General features: G+C 42.4%; 1 protein-coding gene across 2 annotated transcripts in view; it reads right to left on the bottom strand.

Moving 5' to 3' along the window:
- NDOR1 (NADPH dependent diflavin oxidoreductase 1) overlaps window positions 1-22,818 on the bottom strand; it is a 201,756-nt gene that overhangs the window by 111,846 nt on the left and 67,092 nt on the right. For both annotated transcript variants that reach the window (XM_069241328.1, XM_069241329.1), the window contains 2 exons: window positions 16,169-16,270; window positions 11,700-11,918 (listed from right to left, as the gene is read on the bottom strand). In XM_069241328.1, the coding sequence (XP_069097429.1) occupies window positions 11,700-11,918; window positions 16,169-16,270 (321 nt within the window). The remainder of the gene's footprint in view (window positions 1-11,699; window positions 11,919-16,168; window positions 16,271-22,818) is intronic.

The following is a 22,818-nucleotide window of genomic DNA, read 5'->3' as shown; positions in this document are numbered from 1 at the left end:
GTACCACGTTCTAAAGTAAATATAATGGGTTTTTACCTTTACCTCGTATCCTTTAACACTCAGCACTTTACCACAGAAGTAGATTTATATTTTTTAATATTATTATTTTTATGTTGTATAAAAACGGTAAAGATGCTGTAAAAGTAAAGAGACGGAAGAGGGATTTTAGGGTTACGCTGGGTATAGGTAAGGGGAGGTAAAGATGATTTTAGTATTAAGGTGTAGATAGGGGTAAAGGGAGGCAAGAGTGATTTTAGGGTTATGGGGTTGGTAGAGGTAAAGGGTTTTTAGGGTTCAGGGGCAGGTAGAGGTGAAGGGAGATAAGGGGGTATTAGGGTTCTGGGGGTAGAGTTAAAGGGGTAAGTGTTTAGGGAGATCATACCACCACATTATATACATTGTGTTTTAGAAGGATTAATCAAAGTCCCTGGAGGACCAACTAAATCATGGTAATTCTTGATGGTTAAACCATGATCATGCTATCAATGCTTGTGAGTATTTGGTAAGGGACAGATCACTGGAATGCCTGGAACATATCCAAATCATTCTCCAGATGTTGGAATACTGTCTCACTCACAATTTTCTTTTTTTTTATATAACAGTCTTTAATTCTAAGGAACCTGAATTTGAAACGGAAAAATCTAATGCGATTGGAAGATTTACTTTTAATGGTTATCCAAGCTCTGTCCTTACCAATGCATTGTTTAGAGCTACAAAGAGTCGGAGGGATACTTCCATTTACCAGAACTATATGGACAGAACAAAAATGGATGACGGGGACCTTATGAGTTGCAGGCTGTTTTTGGAGTACAATCGGGCATAGAATGAAATAAAACAGATTTTGAATAAGAAGTTACATATCTTACAGTATAATGAACATTTGAACAAGTTTGTGGGCCTACATCCTATCGGAGAACTGCTAATTTGAATGACACCTTGAATCACAGTTATTGTGATCCTGGTCCAACTTCCTCGGGATGGTTAAAAAACTCCAAATAACGGCATCATGAAATGTGATGTGTGCTAGGCATGCCAGTATGGTCAAAACATAAAGGAATATGAAACGTTTGAAAGAAGGAAAATTAAGATAAAACACAGGATAACGTGCAACACCGAATATGTGATATATGTCCTTGAGTGTGACTGTCGTAAATTATATGTTGGTAGCAGCATTAAAAACTAAAAGTGAAGATTCAGCAATTTCTTGTGGCTGTAAGAAACTGGGACAAAAGTTATCAGATGGTCAGCCACTTCATAGAGGGTTTCTTGAATGGATTTAGACACTATGGAATCTAGCATATAAGGAAACATCCACGAGGTGGAGACAGGGAATTAGAGCTGAGAAGACAGGACTCAACGTTGATGTTAATGATAGGAACTGAGGTCCCGTGGGCCACAAAATGATGCAGAGTTGGATGTGAATCTGTAAAATGTAAACTGTGGGCATTTTTAACAAATTGTGTATTTTATATTGCTGTTCAAATTTATACATGGAATGTATTCTCTAAAACCATGCATAGGGTGACTGAAATGAAGTAGTACTGTAGTGCATAACTCAATGTGGTGTAGGAAGGAACAAGCGCAATCACTGATTGATGAGCAACTTCACTGGCACTGTGGTGATGCACTATGCCAGTATGATAGTGCATGCGATATTAAGAGAATTAAATCTATGACTCTGATATACAGAAAACGTAACTTAACTTTGGTAATGTTGTTATTGTTTAACAGTGATATACGAAATATATGGTGCACTTTATATGACTTATCTACCTGGAATATTTTAGTGAATTATTGAATGTTATAGTTACCTAAGGGCATGAGTTATAGTTATTTGAGATAATGCTAACTATAACAGGTGAATTTCTATGGTTTGCTACATTTAAAATGTGAGCCTAGTTATAATGTCCTTGTATCCCATGGTTTTTTTAAGTGAATTTCTATGTTTAAAAACAATTCTATTTCCTAACTATAACGTCCCTGTGACCTTTGTTTTTTTTCAGTAAATTTCTATGACTTTTTAATGCATAGTAATCTACATTACTATACATTAATCCAACCAGGCCAGGTCCTGTGGCTAACTCCTTATAACCACCCAACCTTGCACCTCGCACAGCCTTCTGCTGCAAGCGGTGGGGTTAGCCACAGGGCCTGGCCGGCCAACCCCCCTATCCACCCAACCCTGAGAAAGAGGAAGTGAGAGATTGTAATACTGTGAGTGGTGAATGGCTTTTTTCATTTTACAGCTCGGTGAGGATGACACTGTGTCAATCCTATGCTTAAAGACTTTGCTGTACAAATGGCAAAAGACTTTGTCACTATCTAGCTCAGCATGGATAGCACTGTATTGATCCTATGCTCAAAAACTTTGCTAGATAAACAGACATTTGAGGTGAGTAAATCTAAAGTGTCGCTGGTGTTGCAGGGTGCTCCTACTGGAGCTGCTCTCCACCTAAACTTAGGAACTACCCAGAGTTCTTGCTTCTTTTTTGCATAATTTATCCATCACTCTAACGCTGAAAGGGCTTTGTTTTGAGATATATATATATATGGAAAATGTCACTTACCCAGTGTACATCTGTTCGTGGCATGAGACGCTGCAGATTCACATGCTTTGCACATCTCACCATCTAGTGTTGGGCTTGGAGTGTTACAAGTTGTTTTTCTTCGAAGAAGTCTTTTATAGTCACGAGATCGAGGGACTCCTCCCCTTTCGGCTCCATTGCGCATGGGCGTCGACTCCATCTTAGATTGTTTTCCCCGCAGAGGGTGAGGTAGGAGTGGTGTATTACAGTAATAGTGCCCATGCAATGGAGTAAATATGTATGTACATAATGTAGTTTAAGGTGATATATTTACAAATTTACAAATGTTCAAGATCAACTTCGAAACGGCTACAGGCTCCCGGGGACGCGGGTGGGCGCATGTGAATCTGCAGCGTCTCATGCCACGAACAGATGTACACTGGGTAAGTGACATTTTCCGTTCGATGGCATGTGTAGCTGCAGATACACATGCTTTGCATAGACTAGTAAGCAGTTATCTCCCCAAAAGTGGTGGTTCAGCCTGTAGGAGTTGAAGTTGTCTGAAACAAAGTTCATAGTACTGTTTGGCCTACTGTGGCTTGTTGTGCTGTTAACACATCCACGCAATAGTGCTTGGTAAACGTATGAGGCGTAGACCATGTGGCTGCCTTACATATCTCAGTCATTGGAATGTTTCCTAGAAAGGCCATAATAGCACCCTTCTTTCTAGTTGAGTGTGCCTTTGGTGTAATAGGCAGTTGTCTTTTTGCTATGAGATAACAGGTTTGAATGCATTTAACTATCCATCTAGCAATGCCTTGTTTGGAAATTGGATTTCCTGAATGAGGTTTTTGGAAAGCAACAAATAATTGTTTTGTTTTCCGAATTTGTTTGGTTCTGTCAATGTAGTACATTAACGCTCTTTTGATGTCTAATGTATGTAGTGCTCTCTCAGCTACAGAATCTGGCTGTGGGAAGAACACTGGTAGTTCTACTGTTTGATTCAAGTGGAACGGTGATATGACTTTTGGTAAAAATGTAGGATTTGTCCGTAGAACTACTTTATGCTTGTGTATTTGAATAAATGGTTCTTGTATGGTAAATGCTTGAATCTCACTTACTCTTCTTAGAGATGTGATGGCAATTAGAAATTCAACTTTCCATGTTAAATATTGCATTTCACATGAGTGCATGGGTTCAAAAGGTGGACCCATGAGTCGTGTTAAGACAATGTTGAGGTTCCATGAAGGAACTGGTGGTGTTCTTGGTGGTATAATTCTCTTTAGGCCTTCCATAAACGCTTTTATGACTGGTATCCTAAATAGTGAATTTGAGTGCGTAATTTGCAGGTAAGCTGAAATTGCGGTAAGATGTATCTTAATGGATGAAAAACCTAGCTTTGACTTTTGCAAATGTAGTAAGTAGCTCACGATGTCTTTAGCAGATGCGTGTAAGGGTTGAATTTGATTATTATGGCAATAATAAACAAATCTTTTCCACTTATTTGCATAGCAATGTCTAGTGGTTGGTTTTCTAGCTTGTTTTATGACTTCCATACATTCCTGTGTAAGGTCTAAGTGTCCGAACTCTAAGACTTCAGGAGCCAAATTATTAGATTCAGCGATGCTAGATTTGGGTGTCTGATCTGTTGTTTGTGTTGAGTTAACAGATCTGGTCTGTTTGGTAGTTTGATATGAGGCACTACTGAGAGGTCTAGTAGTGTTGTGTACCAAGGTTGTCTTGCCCAAGTTGGTGCTATCAGTATGAGTTTGAGTTTGTTTTGACTCAACTTGTTTACCAGATATGGAAGGAGTGGGAGAGGGGGAAAAGCGTATGCAAATATCCCTGACCAACTCATCCATAACGCATTGCCCTGAGACTGATCTTGTGGGTACCTGGATGCGAAGTTTTGGCATTTTGCGTTTTCTTTTGTTGCAAATAGGTCTATTTGTGGTGTTCCCCAACTTTGGAAGTAAGTGTGTAGTATTTGGGGGTGAATCTCCCATTCGTGGATCTGTTGGTGATCCCGAGAGAGATTGTCTGCTAACTGATTCTGAATCCCTGGAATGAACTGTGCTATTAGACGAATGTGGTTGTGTATCGCCCAATGCCATATTCTCTGTGCCAGGAGACACAACTGTGTTGAGTGTCTCCCCCCCTGTTTGTTTAGGTAATACATCGTTGTCATGTTGTCTGTTTTGACAAGAATGTGTTTGTGGCTTATTATGGGTTGAAATGCTTTTAACGCTAGAAATACTGCCAGTAGTTCTGAGTGATTTATGTGAAACTGTCTTTGCTGAGTGTTCCATTGTCCCTGAATGCTGTGTTGATTATGGTGTGCTCCCCACCCTATCATGGAGGCATCTGTTGTTATTACGTATTGAGGCACTGGGTCTTGGAAAGGCCGCCCTTGGTTTAAATTTATATTGTTCCACCATTGAAGCGAGGTGTATGTTTGGCGGTCTATCAACACTAGATTTAGAAGTTGACCCTGTGCCTGTGACCATTGTGATGCTAGGCACTGTTGTAAGGGCCGCATGTGCAACCTTGGATTTGGGACAATGACTAAGCATGAGGACATCATGCCTAGGAGTTTCATTACCATTTTGACTTGTATTATTTGGTTTGGATACATGGCCTGTATTACATTGTGAAATGCTTGTACCCTTTGTGGACTTGGAGTGGCAATCGCTTTTGCTGTGTTGATTGTCGCCCCTAAGTATTGCTGTGTCTGACACGGCTGAAGGTGTGACTTTGTGTAGTTGATTGAGAAACCTAGTTTGTGGAGGGTTTCTATGACTTACTTTGTGTGTTGTGAACACCGTTCTAGTGTGTTGGTTTTGATTAACCAATCGTCTAGGTAGGGGAACACATGTATTTGCTGCCTTCTGATATGTGCAGCTACCACTACCAGGCATTTTGTAAAAACTCTTGGCGCAGTTGTTATTCTGAATGGCAACACCTTGAATTGGTAATGTACCCCTTGGAATACAAACCTTAAGTAATTTCTGTGTGAAGGATGTATCGGTATATGGAAATATGCATCCTTTAGGTCTAGTGTTGTCATGTAGTCTTGTTGTTTGAGCAGTGGGATTACGTCTTGTAATGTCACCATGTGAAAGTGATCTGATTTGATGTAGGTATTTAATGTTCTGAGATCTAATATAGGTCTCAGTGTTTTGTCCTTTTTGGGTATGAGAAAGTACAGAGAGTAAACTCCTGTTCCTTTCTGTTGAATTGGTACTAATTCTATTGCTCCTTTTTGTAGCAATGCCTGGACCTCTAGTCCTAGAAGATCCATGTGTTGTTTTGACATATTGTGTGTTTTCGGTGGGACGTTTGGAGGGAATTTGAGAAATTCTATGCAATAACCATGCTGGATAATTGCCAGTACCCAAGTGTCTGTTGTTATTTCCTCCCAATGTTTGTAAAACTTGGTTAGTCTCCCCCCCCACAGGTGTTATGTGTTGGGGATTTGTGACCTGGAAGTCACTGCTTGTTTTGAGGAGTTTTGGAACTTCCCTCTACTTTTTTGGAATTGTCCCCCTCTATATTGTCCCCGAAAACTTCCCCGCTGATATTGGCTTTGATAAGTGGGACTTGTTTGTGAGTTTGTGGGTTCTGTAGCTTGTCCTCGAAACCCCCCTCTAAACTGTGTTTTGCGAAATGTGCCTCTCCTCTTTGGGGAGTAGAGTGCGCCCATGGCTTTGGCCGTATCAGTGTCTTTTTTAAGTTTTTCGATAGCAGTGTCCACCTACGGCCCGAACAACTGCTGTCCATTAAAAGGCATATTCAGAACGGCTTGTTGTATTTCCGGCTTGAATCCTGACGTACGCAACCATGCGTGTCTCCTTATGGTTACTGCAGTATTTACTGTCCTTGCAGCTGTATCTGCTGCATCCATTGCTGACCGTATCTGATTATTTGAGATACTTTGTCCTTCCTCCACCACTTGTTGTGCCCTTTTCTGGAACTCTTTGGGTAAGTGTTCAATGAAATGCTGCATTTCGTCCCAATGAGCCCTATCATATCTTGCCAGCAGTGCTTGTGAGTTGGCAATGCGCCATTGGTTTGCTGCTTGTGCTGCAACCCTTTTCCCTGCTTCGTCGAACTTGCGACTCTTCTTGTCTGGAGGTGGTGCGTCTCCTGAGGTGTGAGAGTTTGCTCTCTTGCGAGCTGCCCCTACTACCAGAGTCTGGTGTTAATTGCTGCGTGATATACACAGGATCTGTTGGCGGTGGCTTGTACTTTTTCTCCACCCTTGGAGTTATGGCCCTGCCCTTCACAGGCTCCTGAAACACCTGTTTGGAGTGTTTTAGCATTCCAGGTAGCATAGGTAAGCTCTGGTATTGGCTATGAGTGGAGGATAGTGTATTAAACAAAAAGTCATCCTCAATCGGTTCTGCATGCAAGGTGACATTATGAAAAGCCGCTGCTCTTGACACCACCTGTGTGTAGGATGTACTGTCCTCAGGTGGCGACGGCCTCGCTGGGTAACAGTCTGGGCTGTTATCCGATACTGGCGCATCATAAAGATCCCATGCGTCGGGGTCATCCTGACTCATTCCAGATTGAGTTGGGGATTGCATCAGTGGTGGAGTGGCTACCGGTGATGTGTGCATTGATGGTGGTGGAGATGATGGCGGTGTTGTTTGTCTGTGGCTGCTTGTCCTTTTCTTGAAAGGCAAATCTTCTTTTCATTTTAATTGGGGGAAGAGTACTTATCTTCCCTGTGTCCTTTTGGATGTGGAGCCTTCTTTGAGTGTAGTCTGGTTCCATTGATTCTAGTTCTTGTCCGAACTTATGTCCTTGCATTTGGGAGGACAATCCCTGTTCCTCTGTGTAGGAACCTGATTTCGGTTCCGAGGCTGGATGTTTTGGAATGGAAACCTTTTCGGTAGCCTTTTTCGGCTCCGACAACACTTTCTTTATTTTCGGCGTCACGGTCTCTCGGTGCCAACTCATTTCGGTGCCGCTCTCTCGGTGCCGAACTTGCTCGGACCCGCTGTCTCGGGTTCGAGATTGCTGTGTGCCGGTATCTCGACCGGAGTCGGATGACTTCGACACAAGCGTGCACTTTTTTTCGGTGCCGATGATCGGTCACCTATTTTTCGGGTTAAGCCATGGCCTGCTGGCGGTGGCATCCCCTGGGCTTTTGTGGTCTTCTCGTGAGTTTTATGCTTCGACGTCTTACTCACGGTTTTAGGCGTTTCTTCGTGATCTAGCTCGTCCGAGTCCGACTCCTGGATGGAGAGGGTTTCTTCTTCCTCCTCCAAGTGCCTTTGTCCTGTCGGCGCCGGCGCCATTTGCAGTCTACTCGCTCTTCGGTCTCTTAATGTCTTCCTCGACCGAAACACTCGACAGGCTTCACAAGTATCTTCTCTGTGTTCTGGAGACAAACACAAGTTACAGACCAGGTGCTGATCTGGATACGGATACTTGTTGTGACATTTGGGGCAGAAGCGGAATGGGGTCTGTTCCATCAGCCTTGAAGAGACACGTGGCCGGGCCGACCAGGCCTCGACAGGGGATCGAAAAAACCCCGAAGGGCCACCGGAGCTCTTCAAAAGTCGGTGTTGATCCGTTGTAACTAACCCGATACCGAACGCAAACAATACCGTCGAATTTTCCGAGATTCTAACTATCTTTCCGAAACGCGATGCGAAAAGGAACACGTCCGAACCCGATGGCGGAAAAAAACCAACCTAAGATGGAGTCGACGCCCATGCGCAATGGAGCCGAAAGGGGAGGAGTCCCTCGATCTCGTGACTCGAAAAGACTTCTTCGAAGAAAAACAACTTGTAACACTCCGAGCCCAACACTAGATGGCGGGATGTGCAAAGCATGTGTATCTGCAGCTACACATGCCATCGAACATATATATATATATATATATATTATTTTGCCAGCTTAACATTCAAGTTAAAGATGCCGCACTCACAGAATTGTGATTAATCCTCTTTTATTCAGTAAAGAAACAACCCCACCACCTAAAACCAAGGCGTTTCGACCTTCTCGGTCTTGATCACGGTAACTTGTTACTCCAATCCATGTTCTATTTATACTTTTCCACTAAGCTATGCCTTTATGTGGCATTCTGGGATATGTAGTTATATATATAACATGTCTAGTGCTACAACACATCACCAATAAACATAAGCTTGCCCCAAAAGTGTTACTAATATAACAAAAGGAAACAAGTGAATTTATATGCACCCAGAATATTCAAACAGTCAAGTGATAATAAAGTGCAAACAAAAACGAAATGGAAACTCCAATAATTCCTACTACTCCATACATATTGGATTATGTATAATATACTACTGTCATAGCTTGTATTACTAATTATGAATACCTACTGATTGATAATCGACAACCAAACTCCACATCAAAATCATAATCGCCTTTCCTTGACTTGCTATAAAGACAGTAATATCTCATTGTTGTTTCAAAATCATAAGTGACAATACAACTCCTCATCGTAATTGATTCCATAAGGCATCTTGGTTTTTAGTTTGATGATATATTTCGACTCCAAACGTCTTTGTTTATGAACACTGTCACCCCCTCGTTCATGTTTGTGTACAGTTGCAATACCATAGTATATCATGGTCATCCAATTCAGGTCTGAGTGAGTTTTAAGATGTTTCGTTATAGCATAAGAAATGTCCTCATTTTGCACTGCCCTTATGTGTTCTAAGATGCGCTTTCTTAAAGGGCATATGGTGCTGCCCACATATTTCAGGCCACATCGGCATTCCAAAACATACACCACAAAAGAAGTCTTACATGTAATTTTTTCTTTGATCACTAAATCTTGCCCTCTGAAATCTGTTACAAACTTTTTATCACAACCAATTTTGCATGCTTTACATTTCCTACAACAGAAAAAGCCCTTGTTGCCCCCTGTTAACCAATCAAAAGCTCTGGGCGACTCAAAGTGACTTTTTACTAGCATGTCCTGCAAAGATGGTACTTTCCGATATGTAATGGAGGGACAAATTCCGACCCGAGGTCCAATGTCACTATCTTTTTGGATTAGATGCCAATATCTTCTCAGTACTTTTACAATTTGATGGTTTTCTTTACTGTAATCCAAAATTAGTCTAATCTCATCCTTATTCTGTTCTGAATGTTCTAACACATTACTTTTTTTGGCCAACACCTGATTACGGGTTTTTTCCCTTGCCTTCAATTCTCCTTGCTTGATGGATTTTAAAGTGTATCCCCTATTAATAAACCTTTGTCGAGTTTCACCGAATTTATCGTTCATGTCCTGTTCATCCGAACAATTCCTTCTAATACGAATAAATTCACCATAAGGGATACTTCTAATTAGAGATGTAGGGTGGAAACTGGTACCATGTAAAATACTATTAGTTGCAGTGGGTTTTCTATATAATGTGGTCTGTAATGTTCCTGCTACAATGTGTACTTGCACATCTAAGAATTCAATCAGGCTATCACTGATTTTGTATGTAAACTGTAATCCTGCGTCATTATTATTTAATATACAAAAAAGTTCCTCAAAATCTCTTATAGTTCCATGCCAAATTAGGAACAGGTTGTCTATGTAGCGAAGCCACATGATCACCTTATTCATATATCTATCATTCTCTTGAACCCAAGCTATGCAACTCTCCCACCACCCCATCATGAGACCAGGGAGGTGGTGGTCCCCGCGGGACATTGCAGCCCTATCTGTTGACATCACAGTATGACTTTAAGCATGAGGTTGTTCGGAAGGTGTCTGAACACCAGTTACATTACACCAGGTAATTGTTTTTAAAGTCAGTGGGAGATTAAGTGATTTGCCTAGAATCACAGGATTTTGAGCAGATGCTGAGAATCTAACCTGGTTCCCCAGTACTAAAGCTGGTAGCTTTGGCCATTGCGCCATATCCTCACCCAGAACAGGAAGCTTCCAGACCAAACATGTCCATCTGCAGCAGCTGTCTGTGTCCCGAGGGTAAAAGTGAAGGCCCTTTGATTGTGAAAATACTGCAGCACATTGGTGTGCAACACAACAGGGCTGCAAACAACGTGGGAAAGGGCAACTGTAACTGTAATATTCCTGGAATGAAAGGATGTAAGCCCACAAGAACAGGCAGACATCAAAAACATTGAACATGTGTAAAGAACAAGCAACGCCCTTGCGTGTATCACCCCCTCAACATGGTAGAGATCAACATCAATGATAAGCTCAGACAGAATAATAACATTTTTAGAAGATATGGGTGCGGGAAACAAAATTACATCAAATGCGGAAAACAAAATGACACCAAAACGTTCATCTCACCTGACATAAAAAAGCACTTCATCTCCCTGTGCGTACAAAATAAATATGACCTTGTGTAATACAACTGATGTTCATGTAAAGCGCTCCAATACCTACTTCACCCTTTACCAATGTGCATAAGAAAACAGTGGGGAGAAAGACGATGAATGTGGAGTGCTTGACCACATAAAAAAAGAACAAGGAGCTTGTAAAAACACCATTACTTGTGTGGAGTGCTCAAACACAAAGAAAAAAGTAGATCCTAAAAGAGTGAGCAGTAGGTGGACACAAGTACTTGGTCCATGCTCTGGGGAAGGGCTAAACATAAGAAAAGGCATGACGCATGCATGTCATGGACAAATTGGGAAAATGAATGTGAGAGTGACAATGAAGCGAGTAAATGGGAAGCCTATAAGCAGGCTGAAGCCCACAGATTGAACACAATACGTCTTTTCAAGACAGCACATGCGCTGTCTAGCGAAGACCCAAAAAGGATCAAAATTTTACATGACATCTTGGTGCGTTCCACTGCTCAACCAAAAAACAAAAAGAACCATCATTAAGAAATATGCTTAGTCTACTGCCATTGATGATGGGCATCATAAAAGCAGAATTTATACAGCCTGCAGTAGCATATTAGAGGGCGCTAAAATCATGTACACAGGTATGAAAAACATATTGAAAGTACTGTCTTGATAAAAAGAATCATACACAAAAGAAGACAGTTATATGTGCTGCTTACCAGAGGAGGACTACTTTGTAAGTCTTAAGTAATCCCAGTAGAGGCAATTGCAAAATAAAACTGCACAGAGTGTTTGCTAGAGTCAGTCCCCTCTAGACTTTTATATAAGAACAATGAAGGGTTTTGTAAAGTAGAACTTTAAATAAATACTTACTGAATTCCAGAGCCAGCAATGTCAAACTCAATGAGACGCACGTCTTGGAAATGAGACTCATCTGTCACTCTTGTGTTTAAGACCATCCGGGCAGAGAAGGGCTGTAGTTCTGAAGGGGGGCCTCCTGCTCGGTCAGTGAGCAGAACACTGGTAGCATGAACCTTTTGAAAGTTGAAGGAGTCTTCATCCAAGTACTGCAAAGTATACTTTGGAGGTAACCTATCCAACAAAAAGGAATTAGCTACAGTCAGTTTTACTCTTTACAAAGACAAAGATTAGAATTACGGGAAAAGGCTATTCAGATTATCAAATACATTTTATTTAAAACACAGTCTTGTGATGGAGCATCATTTCTGATATTAAATTGCAAAAAAGTGAACACAGTTTGCAATCAGCATCAAAAGCTTGCATTTATCACATTTCAACCAAATATAACTAAAGTACAACAATTTAACTGAACTCAACCACATGGGACGCAGGCTTCAGAAGTAGGGCTCAAAAGTACCATGAACCACAAAGAACTAGCAACTCATCTCATGACACCAGAGCAGGATAGTAAACAGTGCTTCATTTGAGCCAGTGGTTTCTGGTGCGGGGCACCAGCACTTATTTTTGAGGGCCAGCACTTATTTTCCTGCCTCAAGCATTTACTGCGAGCAAAAGACGCATATAGTAAAGACGAAGGAAGAGAAAAACTAAAAGGTTTCACAAAGGAAGAAATCAGAAAGCTGCAAGAGTGAGTTGAAGGGGTAGGGAGTGGCTTTAAAGGATTAAAGAAGCCCCAGATATATTCAGGATTAGGCTGCCCCAGTATTCCGTGTGTGCACATTTAATTGCAGCAGCCATGTGTTTCGGAGGAGAACTTTGGGCACCGGCATATTTTTATTTACAAATTAAGCACTGACAGTAACACAGTTGGCTACCTCCACGGCTATTCAAAAAACTTCATAAGCTGTGTTTCATAGAATGTTCCTACCACATGGCCTGCCCCATAGTGAGTGTCTAGTATAGCATCTGAGCATGAGGGGATGGGGTAGTCCCTCTAGACAGTGGCCCATGAATGAGAGACCTTGTAAGACTGCAGACTGTGTCCTCTATTTTTGCAGTGCCCCATTCTCCGCTTAATTATTGTGTTTTTATGGTGTGTCAATCCTACTGTTATCCAACAAGGAACATAACACATCAGTTTTATCCTGAACTCCCGTTTGAATAAGGAAGATCACTCAAATAGTAGGAAATACGTCATCTCATTTATGAAAATTAAAATTTAATAATTTCAAAATTTACTTTTTGAGAATTTCAAACTTGTTACATGATAGTTCTCTTACATACAATGAATACGTATCGGTGAATAGGATCATCACTCTCTTTCTGAACTGTATCAATTAATTTATCTGCAGCGTAACTGATGTTAACCTACAAAAAAGTAATGTCATGTTCTGGCTTCAATGTAGAGAAGCAAATAGACTACAAAACATTACAAAGTAAATAGTATGTTGTATTAGCTGGAAAGCAAATCATAGATTAAGAATCCACTTCATTATTTCCTGTGACCCCGCTGAAAACACTGGAATTGCCCGGAAAATTACTTAGCATCGCATTCAGTCAGCAATGAAAAAATGTTAGTATTATAAACAGGCAAACAAAATCTAAAGGGTAATATTATTAGAGAGGAATAGCTGACACATATCTATATTACCAATGCAGTAATTATATCAATGTAACAGAAGGCAACACTAAATCCATACATTTACAGCTAAAAGAGTAATATCGAAAAACTGACTTACCCCATAATGTGCCCTTATGAAACACCTTACATAGGACAAACATCATGTAAAATCAAAACACGGATAAATTAACCTAAGTCTGAAATCAGAGACAAGGATATGCGATCTAGCATTGCTTGACATTTCTTAGACCACAGTCACTGAGTATCACAATTAAGGTTTTGAGTATGTTAAATTCCATGGATATTGTTATGATCAGAGATACCTCAACTCGATTACTTGGCCAGTTTAAGCCCAAAATGTTTAAATACATCTCAATAATATACGTGTTGTTAGCTAAAATTTCATATAAGAAAAATTCACAGACACTGTTATAAGTATGGTAAAATGTCTATGTAATGAATGATAGCTTAGTTATGTGACTACATGGAGGTGCCCTCTTTTTCCAGGAAAGAGCAGAAAACATGGTTCTCAAGAAGCATGGTAGAATGCCTTTCAAGTGACAGCTACCAATGATGATCACTGAATGATGGTCACAGAGTGCTTCACTGAAGAAACTGGTATGGATGTTACACACAGAAAAGGGCACCTGGGACCTCATGATAACTTTTGCGGTAACTGCTGCCTACCACCACCGCCGCAGTGGGTACCAGCCGCCCAACCGCATTATGACAGTAGATGGAATTCCGCCAAAAGACTGGCGGAATATCGTCGACAGTCATGGCGGCGGACGGAGGTAAGGTGGCGCTGCTGCCAAAAGCAGCGCCACGCCAGCAAAACACCGCCTACCATATCATGACACGTGATACGGCCTGGCGGTGTTTTGCTGACAGACGTTGCTGCTGGCAGCAACGCCACATCCAGTCTCCTGCCGGAGGACTCCCTGCAAGCAGGTAAGTCGGGTTCTCTGACAGGAGAGTGGGGTGGAGGGTGTTGTGTGCGTGTGTGTGGGTGTTGTGTGTGGGGGGTGCCTGTTGGCAGTACCTTTCCCCAAATTACCGCCGACCTCCAGGGTCGTAATGAGGGCCTTAATTTGCTTCAAAAGGAGTATATATTCAATGAACATTATGATACAACTTTTTTAGGTCGAAGCCAACCTGCAGCTGTCTGGTTTCAAAGACATATTGCAGACATGCTGAAAGCTTCCCTAGGAATGCATTCCATCCATTGCTTACCATTGGCTTTGTGTTTTGTAACTCATATTTGCTTCCCTTCTATTTGATGGTTTTATTTGTTTTAGACTGACCAGTATGTATTTGTCTGTCCTGTGTCGCACAGACTGATTACTAACTCTCTGATTGCCTCCATGAGTGCTCACATTCTGGGAATTGGTTTTTAATTTTTCGTAAGGCATTCCACAAGAGTATGTGTATTTCGTTTTCTCCCTTGTATGCTGGTTCACAGGAATATATGTGCTGCATTTCACTGATAAGGATTCCTGTCTCTTGCTTTCTGTTTGACTAATTCTCCTTATCTCAGCCACTACCAGTGCATCAATCCCACATGCCTGTGAGGCACAAGGTTCTATCTATAAGCTTGTTATTCTGGTCAGTGGTCTTTACTAATAGCATAACTTAAGCAATCCCCTTCCTCAATTTTTCGCCCACGCCATAGGTGCAGGAAGTATGGAAGTGGGAAGCATCCCCAAAATAACCACACTGGAGTCCAGATGTGAATGAGCAATAAACAGGCCATTAAATGTTGATTTCATCTTGTCACGTTTGGTGTGCATTCATAGACAGAAGCCAAATGTTAGGCTTTGTCTTTCAGGGAGATTGGTGTTTACTTTTCTTTCTCTGACTGCAAAGCGAGAGGATTTAAGTGACAATCTTACTGGGTACTAGGGGCTGAGAGGAAAGTCTGTGGGACGTAATTTTTTTTTTTTTTAGACCACAGAAAAATTTAAATGCCAGTGAATGAACTGTACAAATATTTCAGAATATAACAAAATTAGGAAAGCACAAATGAAGCAAAGTTTTTGTAATTCTGAAGTGTGGTGGCAACAAATATTTTAATATGATGAAAACAAATAAATACACTAGGTGATGCAGATTTCCACACATTATTATTGTGCACTGTAAAGTTTTCGTCTGTGACAATGTAATGGTAATTTCAATGGAAAATGTGTTGTCTGTAATGGTAGTGAACTACCACACCATACTACTCCACTCAATGCCACTCAACTATACTCCACTCTACTCTATTCAACCCTGTGCCACTCCACCCTGTCCCAATCCACTCTATGCCATTCCACTCTACAGCATTCCATTTGGCAACACACTACTCCACTCTATGACACTCTTTTCCACACTACGACACACTACTCTATTTTACTCTTCGCCACTCTATGCTACTCCACTCCACACCACTTACTCCACTCTACATCATTCAACTCTATGGCACTTTACTTTTACAGTAGGCTCTGCCTGTATCCCCAGGTGGCTTTGCTCATACTGGGACATCTTTGAAAAATCATTATTATTAGCTAGAAGTGTACAAAGGTCTACTTTACACCAATGTACACGTTCCTAGTTTTCATGTTTGTGTATATAACCTCGAGATTTTTTTAAAATAACACTGAAATAATTCTCAATCTTATACAAATTAAATATATATCTATGTGCAACATAAATAATTTTTTCTCTCTAATTATGAAACCCGGTCTATAGTGTCTATCAATGGTTGTTAAAATGGATAGCCTATTCTATTTGAAGAGAGAAGCCAGAAATAGTGCACACTTACATTATATCATCAGCTATGATGGTTAGTCCAGGGGGAAGAGGATAAAGCGAGAGGGCCTTCCGCCACAGGTCCTGAAGCCAGGGGTCTATGATTGCATCTGGTCTGTAGAAGAGAACAACAGATATGAATAACAACACAAGTGTATCTCTATTGACAAACTCCAACATTCTTTAACTAAAATCATCTAAAAGACTACCAATTTGTTTTAAAAATAAGAACCATATTCCACATCTAAAAAAAATTGAGACCAAATGTGTTAGTAATTCTCTACACTTTATCAGATAGAATGAGTAAATGGTGTCTTGGAGCCTACAAGGACATTCCTGGATCCAGTCCTCTGCTAGGAATTCCTATAAGCATGTGCCATGGCAACATGGTGACCAGCTTTGTGAGCATCACTGTGTTGGTATACATGCTTCTTCACCACTCTGTGGAATAGGATGAGCCTTGCAGGGCACCTCTTACATGGCTGTGGTGCTATGCCAAGGGTGTTCCAGATGAAAGAGCAACCTTTCTTAGTGGCACCTACAGAAGGATACTAACTTGGTTCCTTTCTTGGATCTTCACTCCAAGCATCCAAGAGTGTGAATAACCCCAGGGAAGGAGAGCTTTACTTGACATAGCGCCTGCACAACACGGAGCTGTGCAGCATGGGGACTTGTGGGTGATTCTCTGATAGCCCCTATAACCCATGGAAGACACCGTGGCACCTTCCTGACTGATATTTTGTAACTTAACCTGTGGGGAGAACCTGTCCCTATTTCTGGCTGAAGGCAACCCCGCAGTTACGGTCAAGCAGCGTGGCTCGAAGTGGGGCTTGGACAGTGAGGGTGGGACGCATTGCATCCCGGTCACCACCACAGCACCAGCGAACACGGATGGCACAGGCGTTCACTTCATGCCTGCATCTACAGACAGGTCTGATGAAGATGCCAATTCAGGATGCCAAGGTCATTTTCATTTCAAAGCTCAACACCTTGACAATTGACGTAGGCATCCTAAGGGCTGACTTGGCCAACCTGCAAGACAGAGTGGCATCGAACTAATCTGCATTGGTGGGAATGTGTCATTTGATGGAGGACATACAGGCCCAACTAACGGCTCTTCAGACTGTATTGACGGTGCTGCGCAGCAGAGCGGATGACTTGGAGGGCTGCTCGAGTCTCAACAACGTTCACATAGTGGGTCCTCCAGAGGGAGCAGAAGCCCCAGTATGGACCTTTTTCTTGAGCTGGTTACTCAACACTGTGCTGGGATGGAAACGGCTTACCTTCTTCTCAACTGAACATGCCCACAGTGGACCCAGCAGGGCACCTAACCCATGGGTCAGTCCAGGCCATTGGTGGCATGGCTCTTCAACTATGGAGATCGAGATCATATTTTACAAGTAGCACGAGTTGAGGGTCCCTGATAGATTGATAATAACCCAGTGAACATTTAACCAGACTACACGACGGATGTGCAGAGGAGGAGGGGCTCCTTCATGCTCATCAAACAACAGCTCAGCCAGCGGGGCTTGCGATATTCACTCATGTTTCCGGCCAAGTTGTGTGTCTGGGAGCAACATTTTCCTCACAGAGGCTAAGGCTTGGGACTGGGTAGAGTCCAAGGGAGTTACTCCACGCTGTGTGACTCATCAGGCTGGGTGGCCGGCGCCAATGGAGGCCCCGATGAGAACAACATAGTAATCCCAAAGGCAAACCGATGGAGGAGCAGGTGGCCAGAAAGCAAGCTTTGTCGATTGCTGAACTGGAGTCTCAACACAGCCAGCGTGAGTGTTTCCCCAACCACTGCGCAGACTCGATGGAGAGGTACTTGATTCATGCCCTGGATGATTTCTCACCTGAACAGAAGTCAGGCCCTATTTTTACTCTCCTGATTGCAGAGCAAGTGATATGACTGGATGCAGTATATCCTTTTCTTTGATTCGCAAAATGTGTTTGTATGTGTGCGGAGGAGTCCTAATGTAACTGTATTACAGGTAAGACACGGTCACACTGCCTGAGCATATATGGACACCTCATACCTCTATTTCTGTTGGACCTCTCTACATCTCAGTTTACAACTGGTCACTGGCTTGTTCTTGTTCTTATCTGGGTTTGGGAGTTGGTGTTTAAGATGATGTGCTTTTTGTTCTCTCCTCTCTCCTCAATGATATAGGCTTTAAATGCACCAAGTACGTTCGGTGAGGACTTTAACTGAATGCAGGACACTGTAATGGACAGAACGACCCTCCACTGCAGGGTGAGTCAGAAGTTCAAACAGCTCACACCTCTGCAGACTGGTTAGGCCACTGCTGCCTGCAGGAGATAGGGTGATCCATGCAACCCTCTTCTCCAAGGTTCACCTACTTCACACCAAAATTGACGACCTTCTCTGTAAACCCAATAAGGTCCTATTTGTCATGGACACTGAATATCCCCACCCACTTCTTTCTTAGGATGACATTAAACTAGGGCAGGCAAGGAACCTCAATACCCACATGGAGGTTGCTCACACAGGTCCTGCTAGTGACACTTTGTGAGAGACTGTGGGCACAACGTCACCCAATTCTTTGAGGAAAACAATGGAACAGCAACGGACACTGAGGTGGAGTGGAATGCCTTCAAGGTGGTCATGCTGGGCCTATGCATCACAACTGAGTACGGCGTGAAGTTTACCCTGCGGTGCGCCATGATAGACAAGGAATACTTCATGCGTCATGCTGACATGTGGGCCATACAGAGAAGGGGGCATTTGGGCTTACTTCCCGTCCTTAAAGCCAACCACACAGCTATAGTGGAGAGGCTTGGGAAACTACTTGCCCAGACTGAAGATATTCTCAATGCACAGGCGGACATTAATACAGTTTTCTTTTACTATTACAGCCTGCCGATCCCACATTTGAATTCCCTACAGCATCACTCTCTCAACAAACAGCTATCGATTGACGAGGTCTGCCTCGCAATCAACCAGATGGCCTGCAATAAAACCCCAGGGACAAATGGGTTTCCTACAGAATTTTACTCAGCCTATAAGACAACCCTAGCCTTGTGGGTTCTTCAACCTTTTCAATCTGCTAAGGAAAAGGGCATGTTTCCACCTTCTCTGAGAGAGGCGATGATCGTGGTCGTCCCTAAACTGGGTCGTAACGCATTGAGGTTGAGCTCCTCTTGTCCACTCTTTCTTCTCAATATGGAATGTAAAATCCTTCGTAAGATAACCATCAGGCGGCTGCTGCTATTCCTTCTTATGTTTAGTTCACCAAAACCAAAACGGTTTTATCTCTGGATGGAACATGTTCCTCAGTCTGAGGCATCTTTTCCGCCTTATGTAAGGGCACCCTCCTGCAACTTCTCCTTAGACTTGAAAAAGCCTTTGGTACAACTGGAGAGTATTGAAAAAGCCTTATGTTGGGGAAATACTACTTAGAATGGGTATGAGACCAGAGATACTATGCTGGCTCAATCGCCTGTACATAGAACCAACGGCTCATGAGCAGAGAAATCTCTGCAACCTTTTGGGTGAGCAGGGGCACCAGACAGGGCTGCCTGCTCTCACCAAGCATAATTGCCTGGCAACTGAATCACTGGCTGGACTATTTCGACAAAAGGGCCCACAATGGGGAATAGCTAGCGGAGATGCATGGAAGGAGATTTTGCTTTATGCAGACAATGCCCTAATCTATCTCAGAAACGCTCATAGAGTCCTACCCCGAGTGACAGAAGTGCTGGAAGAGTTTGGAGCAGTCTCTGGCTTACAACTGGACAGGACCAAATCCTGCCTCTTTCCTCTCCATAAACTAACTCTCGGAACTAGAACGGGAGAGAAAGCAGCACCTGGGATTGCCATGGTAATTTGATTCCTTATGTTTACAATTTGGATGACGACCTGGTGCAGGGTAACCTGGGGACCGTGATGGCTAGTGTGCATAGCTCCTTGCCATTATGAACGTCTTTCCCACTCTCCCTGTTGAGTAGACTTGTGCTAGCAAAAATGCTAATTCTGCCCCGGTTGCTCTACCACTTCTCAGCGTTTCTGATCTTCCTCCCTTGAAGCTTCTTTCAGGAACTCATCACCATCCTATCATACTTCATATGGATAAGGGGGAAGAGAGTGGCGCTCCACAAACTGTATGGTCTGTTGGGAGAGAGAGGCTGTGGACTCAGCATTACGAGCCGTACTATGTGGCAACGCAGCTCCACTGGCCCATGCACTGGCTGTCAAATCCACCAAACCCTAAGTGGTCATTGGTTTCGTGGGATACAGGGGGTCACAGTATACTAAACTGGCTTATGAACCCTTGAAGAGATGTTCCAAATGCAGGATGTCTCGTCAAAGTGGCCAAACGTTGTTGTGCATATGTGCACCAAAGGCACTGTCCCACACCATATGTGCCTTCCTTTTCACTGTGGGTCCTCCGTGGAGTTGTGGGCTGTCATAATATAAGAACTTCGACGGAGGCAGACATTATTTAAATAGGGGACTTGAATGAACATAAAACTATGCAAACCTTTCAAGATCTCAGGAAGGGCTACAAGCTTAATGAGGGCCAGTTCTTGACCAATAATGCACTGATGGCTATGATAGGGGCCCTACGAGGTCCTGACTACACACAGTCCACCATATCTTTAACGTTGCAACTGTTACTGGAGCATGGCTCAGGCAGGTGAGTGATTTCTCTACAAGGAGTTGCTGGAATCCCATAGCCTGACCCTGCATACCATGAGAGATATATGGGCCTAATCACTCACGCAGGAGCATACGGCCCCTTGCTCTGAAGCAGTTTCAGAGAAACTCTAGAAACCCACCACTGACAAAAGCAGTTCAACTACCTACATCAAACATATTTTACTCCCACGCTGTACAACGCTTTTTTCCAGGAATAGTCTAGAAGTGACCATGATGTAGATGCCTGTAGGAAGATTTTTACCATATGGTTTTGGTCTGCCCAGAGGTAAAATGTTATTGGACGACAGCAGTGCTGACACTGACAGATATAATTAACCGAACCCTGCTTACTGGGGTTGGCTTCCCGTAGACACAACAACAAATCCATCACAAAGTTTCTGGACTTGGCATTCATTCTGCTGAAGCACCATATAGCAATAGCATGGAAGTATGCGTTGTCTCCAATTACATGTTCCTCAGAGAGCACATAGGGATGGACGGGGTCTTCCCCAGCCCCCCACTCGATAAGGAGAGGACATTAGTTATGGTAGCCCACCCCTACATTGCACCAACTGGGGAATTGTCATAATAGGCATAAATGGTTAAGCCTCTCTTAGTGCAGGAGAATTGTTGTTTAGTTACTAGGAAAAGCTGTAGTAGTTCTAATGAGTATGAGGCACAGGCGGCTCTACCCAACTACCAGCGAAGCGAACAGGCCCTGGATATTGGAACAAATGATTAGGCATATCAGGGAGCCTTAGACACAAACTAATACTGTACAATTGCTGTTGTTCCTCAATTTCCCACATTACACTACTAAATGTTTAAGTTTATATGTTGTCAAATGCAATAAAGAACTACTTGGAAAAAATTAAATGGTATGTGTGAAAAAGGCAAGGACAGTATTCATGTCCTATTGCTGTGCAACATTCTTGAGTAGATGATGCAACCTGAAAAGACACTCAAAGTGACTTCTGTCTGCCTTATTTTCCAAAGAAAAACACCTCTATACCTATTAAGGCACTCAGCAATAGAAGGGATGTTATGTGCAGAGGAAGTTGCTCGGATTACTAGTTGCACCAAATGTCTCATGAAGGTTAATAACAGGATGAAGAATGACTGTAGACAAATTAATTTATATTTTGAAGGCCATTTGCACAATAAAAAGCAGTTGCTCTTATACCTAATCCTAGTGGGGTTTTGCTAAGAAGTTTTCAAGTTCAACAATTGCAAGGTGGTGCGGAAATCTGTCAAATCAGGGGATCTTGAGCATGGGCTACTCCTAGAAAGTTGCTGGTGAGAACAAAATCTATCTTGGTATATTAAATGGAGCAATTTCCAACATGCTGGTATTCTTTCACATCTCCAGAAACTTATAGTTCCACGACGTTGGGGGAAATAAAGAACATCTCAAAATGACACTCTCCAGCTCTCAGGAGGCAAACAGGTCTTTCTGAGGAAATCTCAGGTTTACTCAAGGTGGAGTGAATGAATGCCTGTTTCATTTGCCTTTAGTAACTGTCATGTTATACTTTTTTACAGCATATGTCTGGATACACTTTTTCCAATGGACATGGATGCCATGTGGAAGTTTTATTGTATCCATTATTATGGCTGATGAGATAACATAGTCAAATAGTAAAACCACTACCCGCCCAGCTCCTTCAAATAGAAAACTGCCACTGCACTGTCGGCCAGCATACAGACAATATTCTTCTACAGAACTGCAATAAATTAATTCAGCACCAGAAGTATTACTTTTAATTCCAGATGGTTTACTACATATTTTATATAGAGGGCAATGTCTTTGTGTGTTCAACATGGATATTCAGATTTTGGCAGTAATCTCTACAACTATACAGAGAGACATTTACTATTGTTATTCAGTGAGGAAATAGTGGCTGATCGCATTGACCTCTGAGTATGGTGAGTTTCTTCCATATCCAGAGAGAGTATAGAATATCTTATGATACAACTATCTTATTTGCCTGCACCACCAG

Source organism: Pleurodeles waltl, chromosome 6 (genome assembly GCF_031143425.1).
Source record: "Pleurodeles waltl isolate 20211129_DDA chromosome 6, aPleWal1.hap1.20221129, whole genome shotgun sequence".
Taxonomy (NCBI): domain Eukaryota; kingdom Metazoa; phylum Chordata; class Amphibia; order Caudata; family Salamandridae; genus Pleurodeles; species Pleurodeles waltl.
The sequence above is the reverse complement of the archived record's forward strand: the minus strand, read 5'-3'. Positions and strand labels throughout refer to the sequence as shown.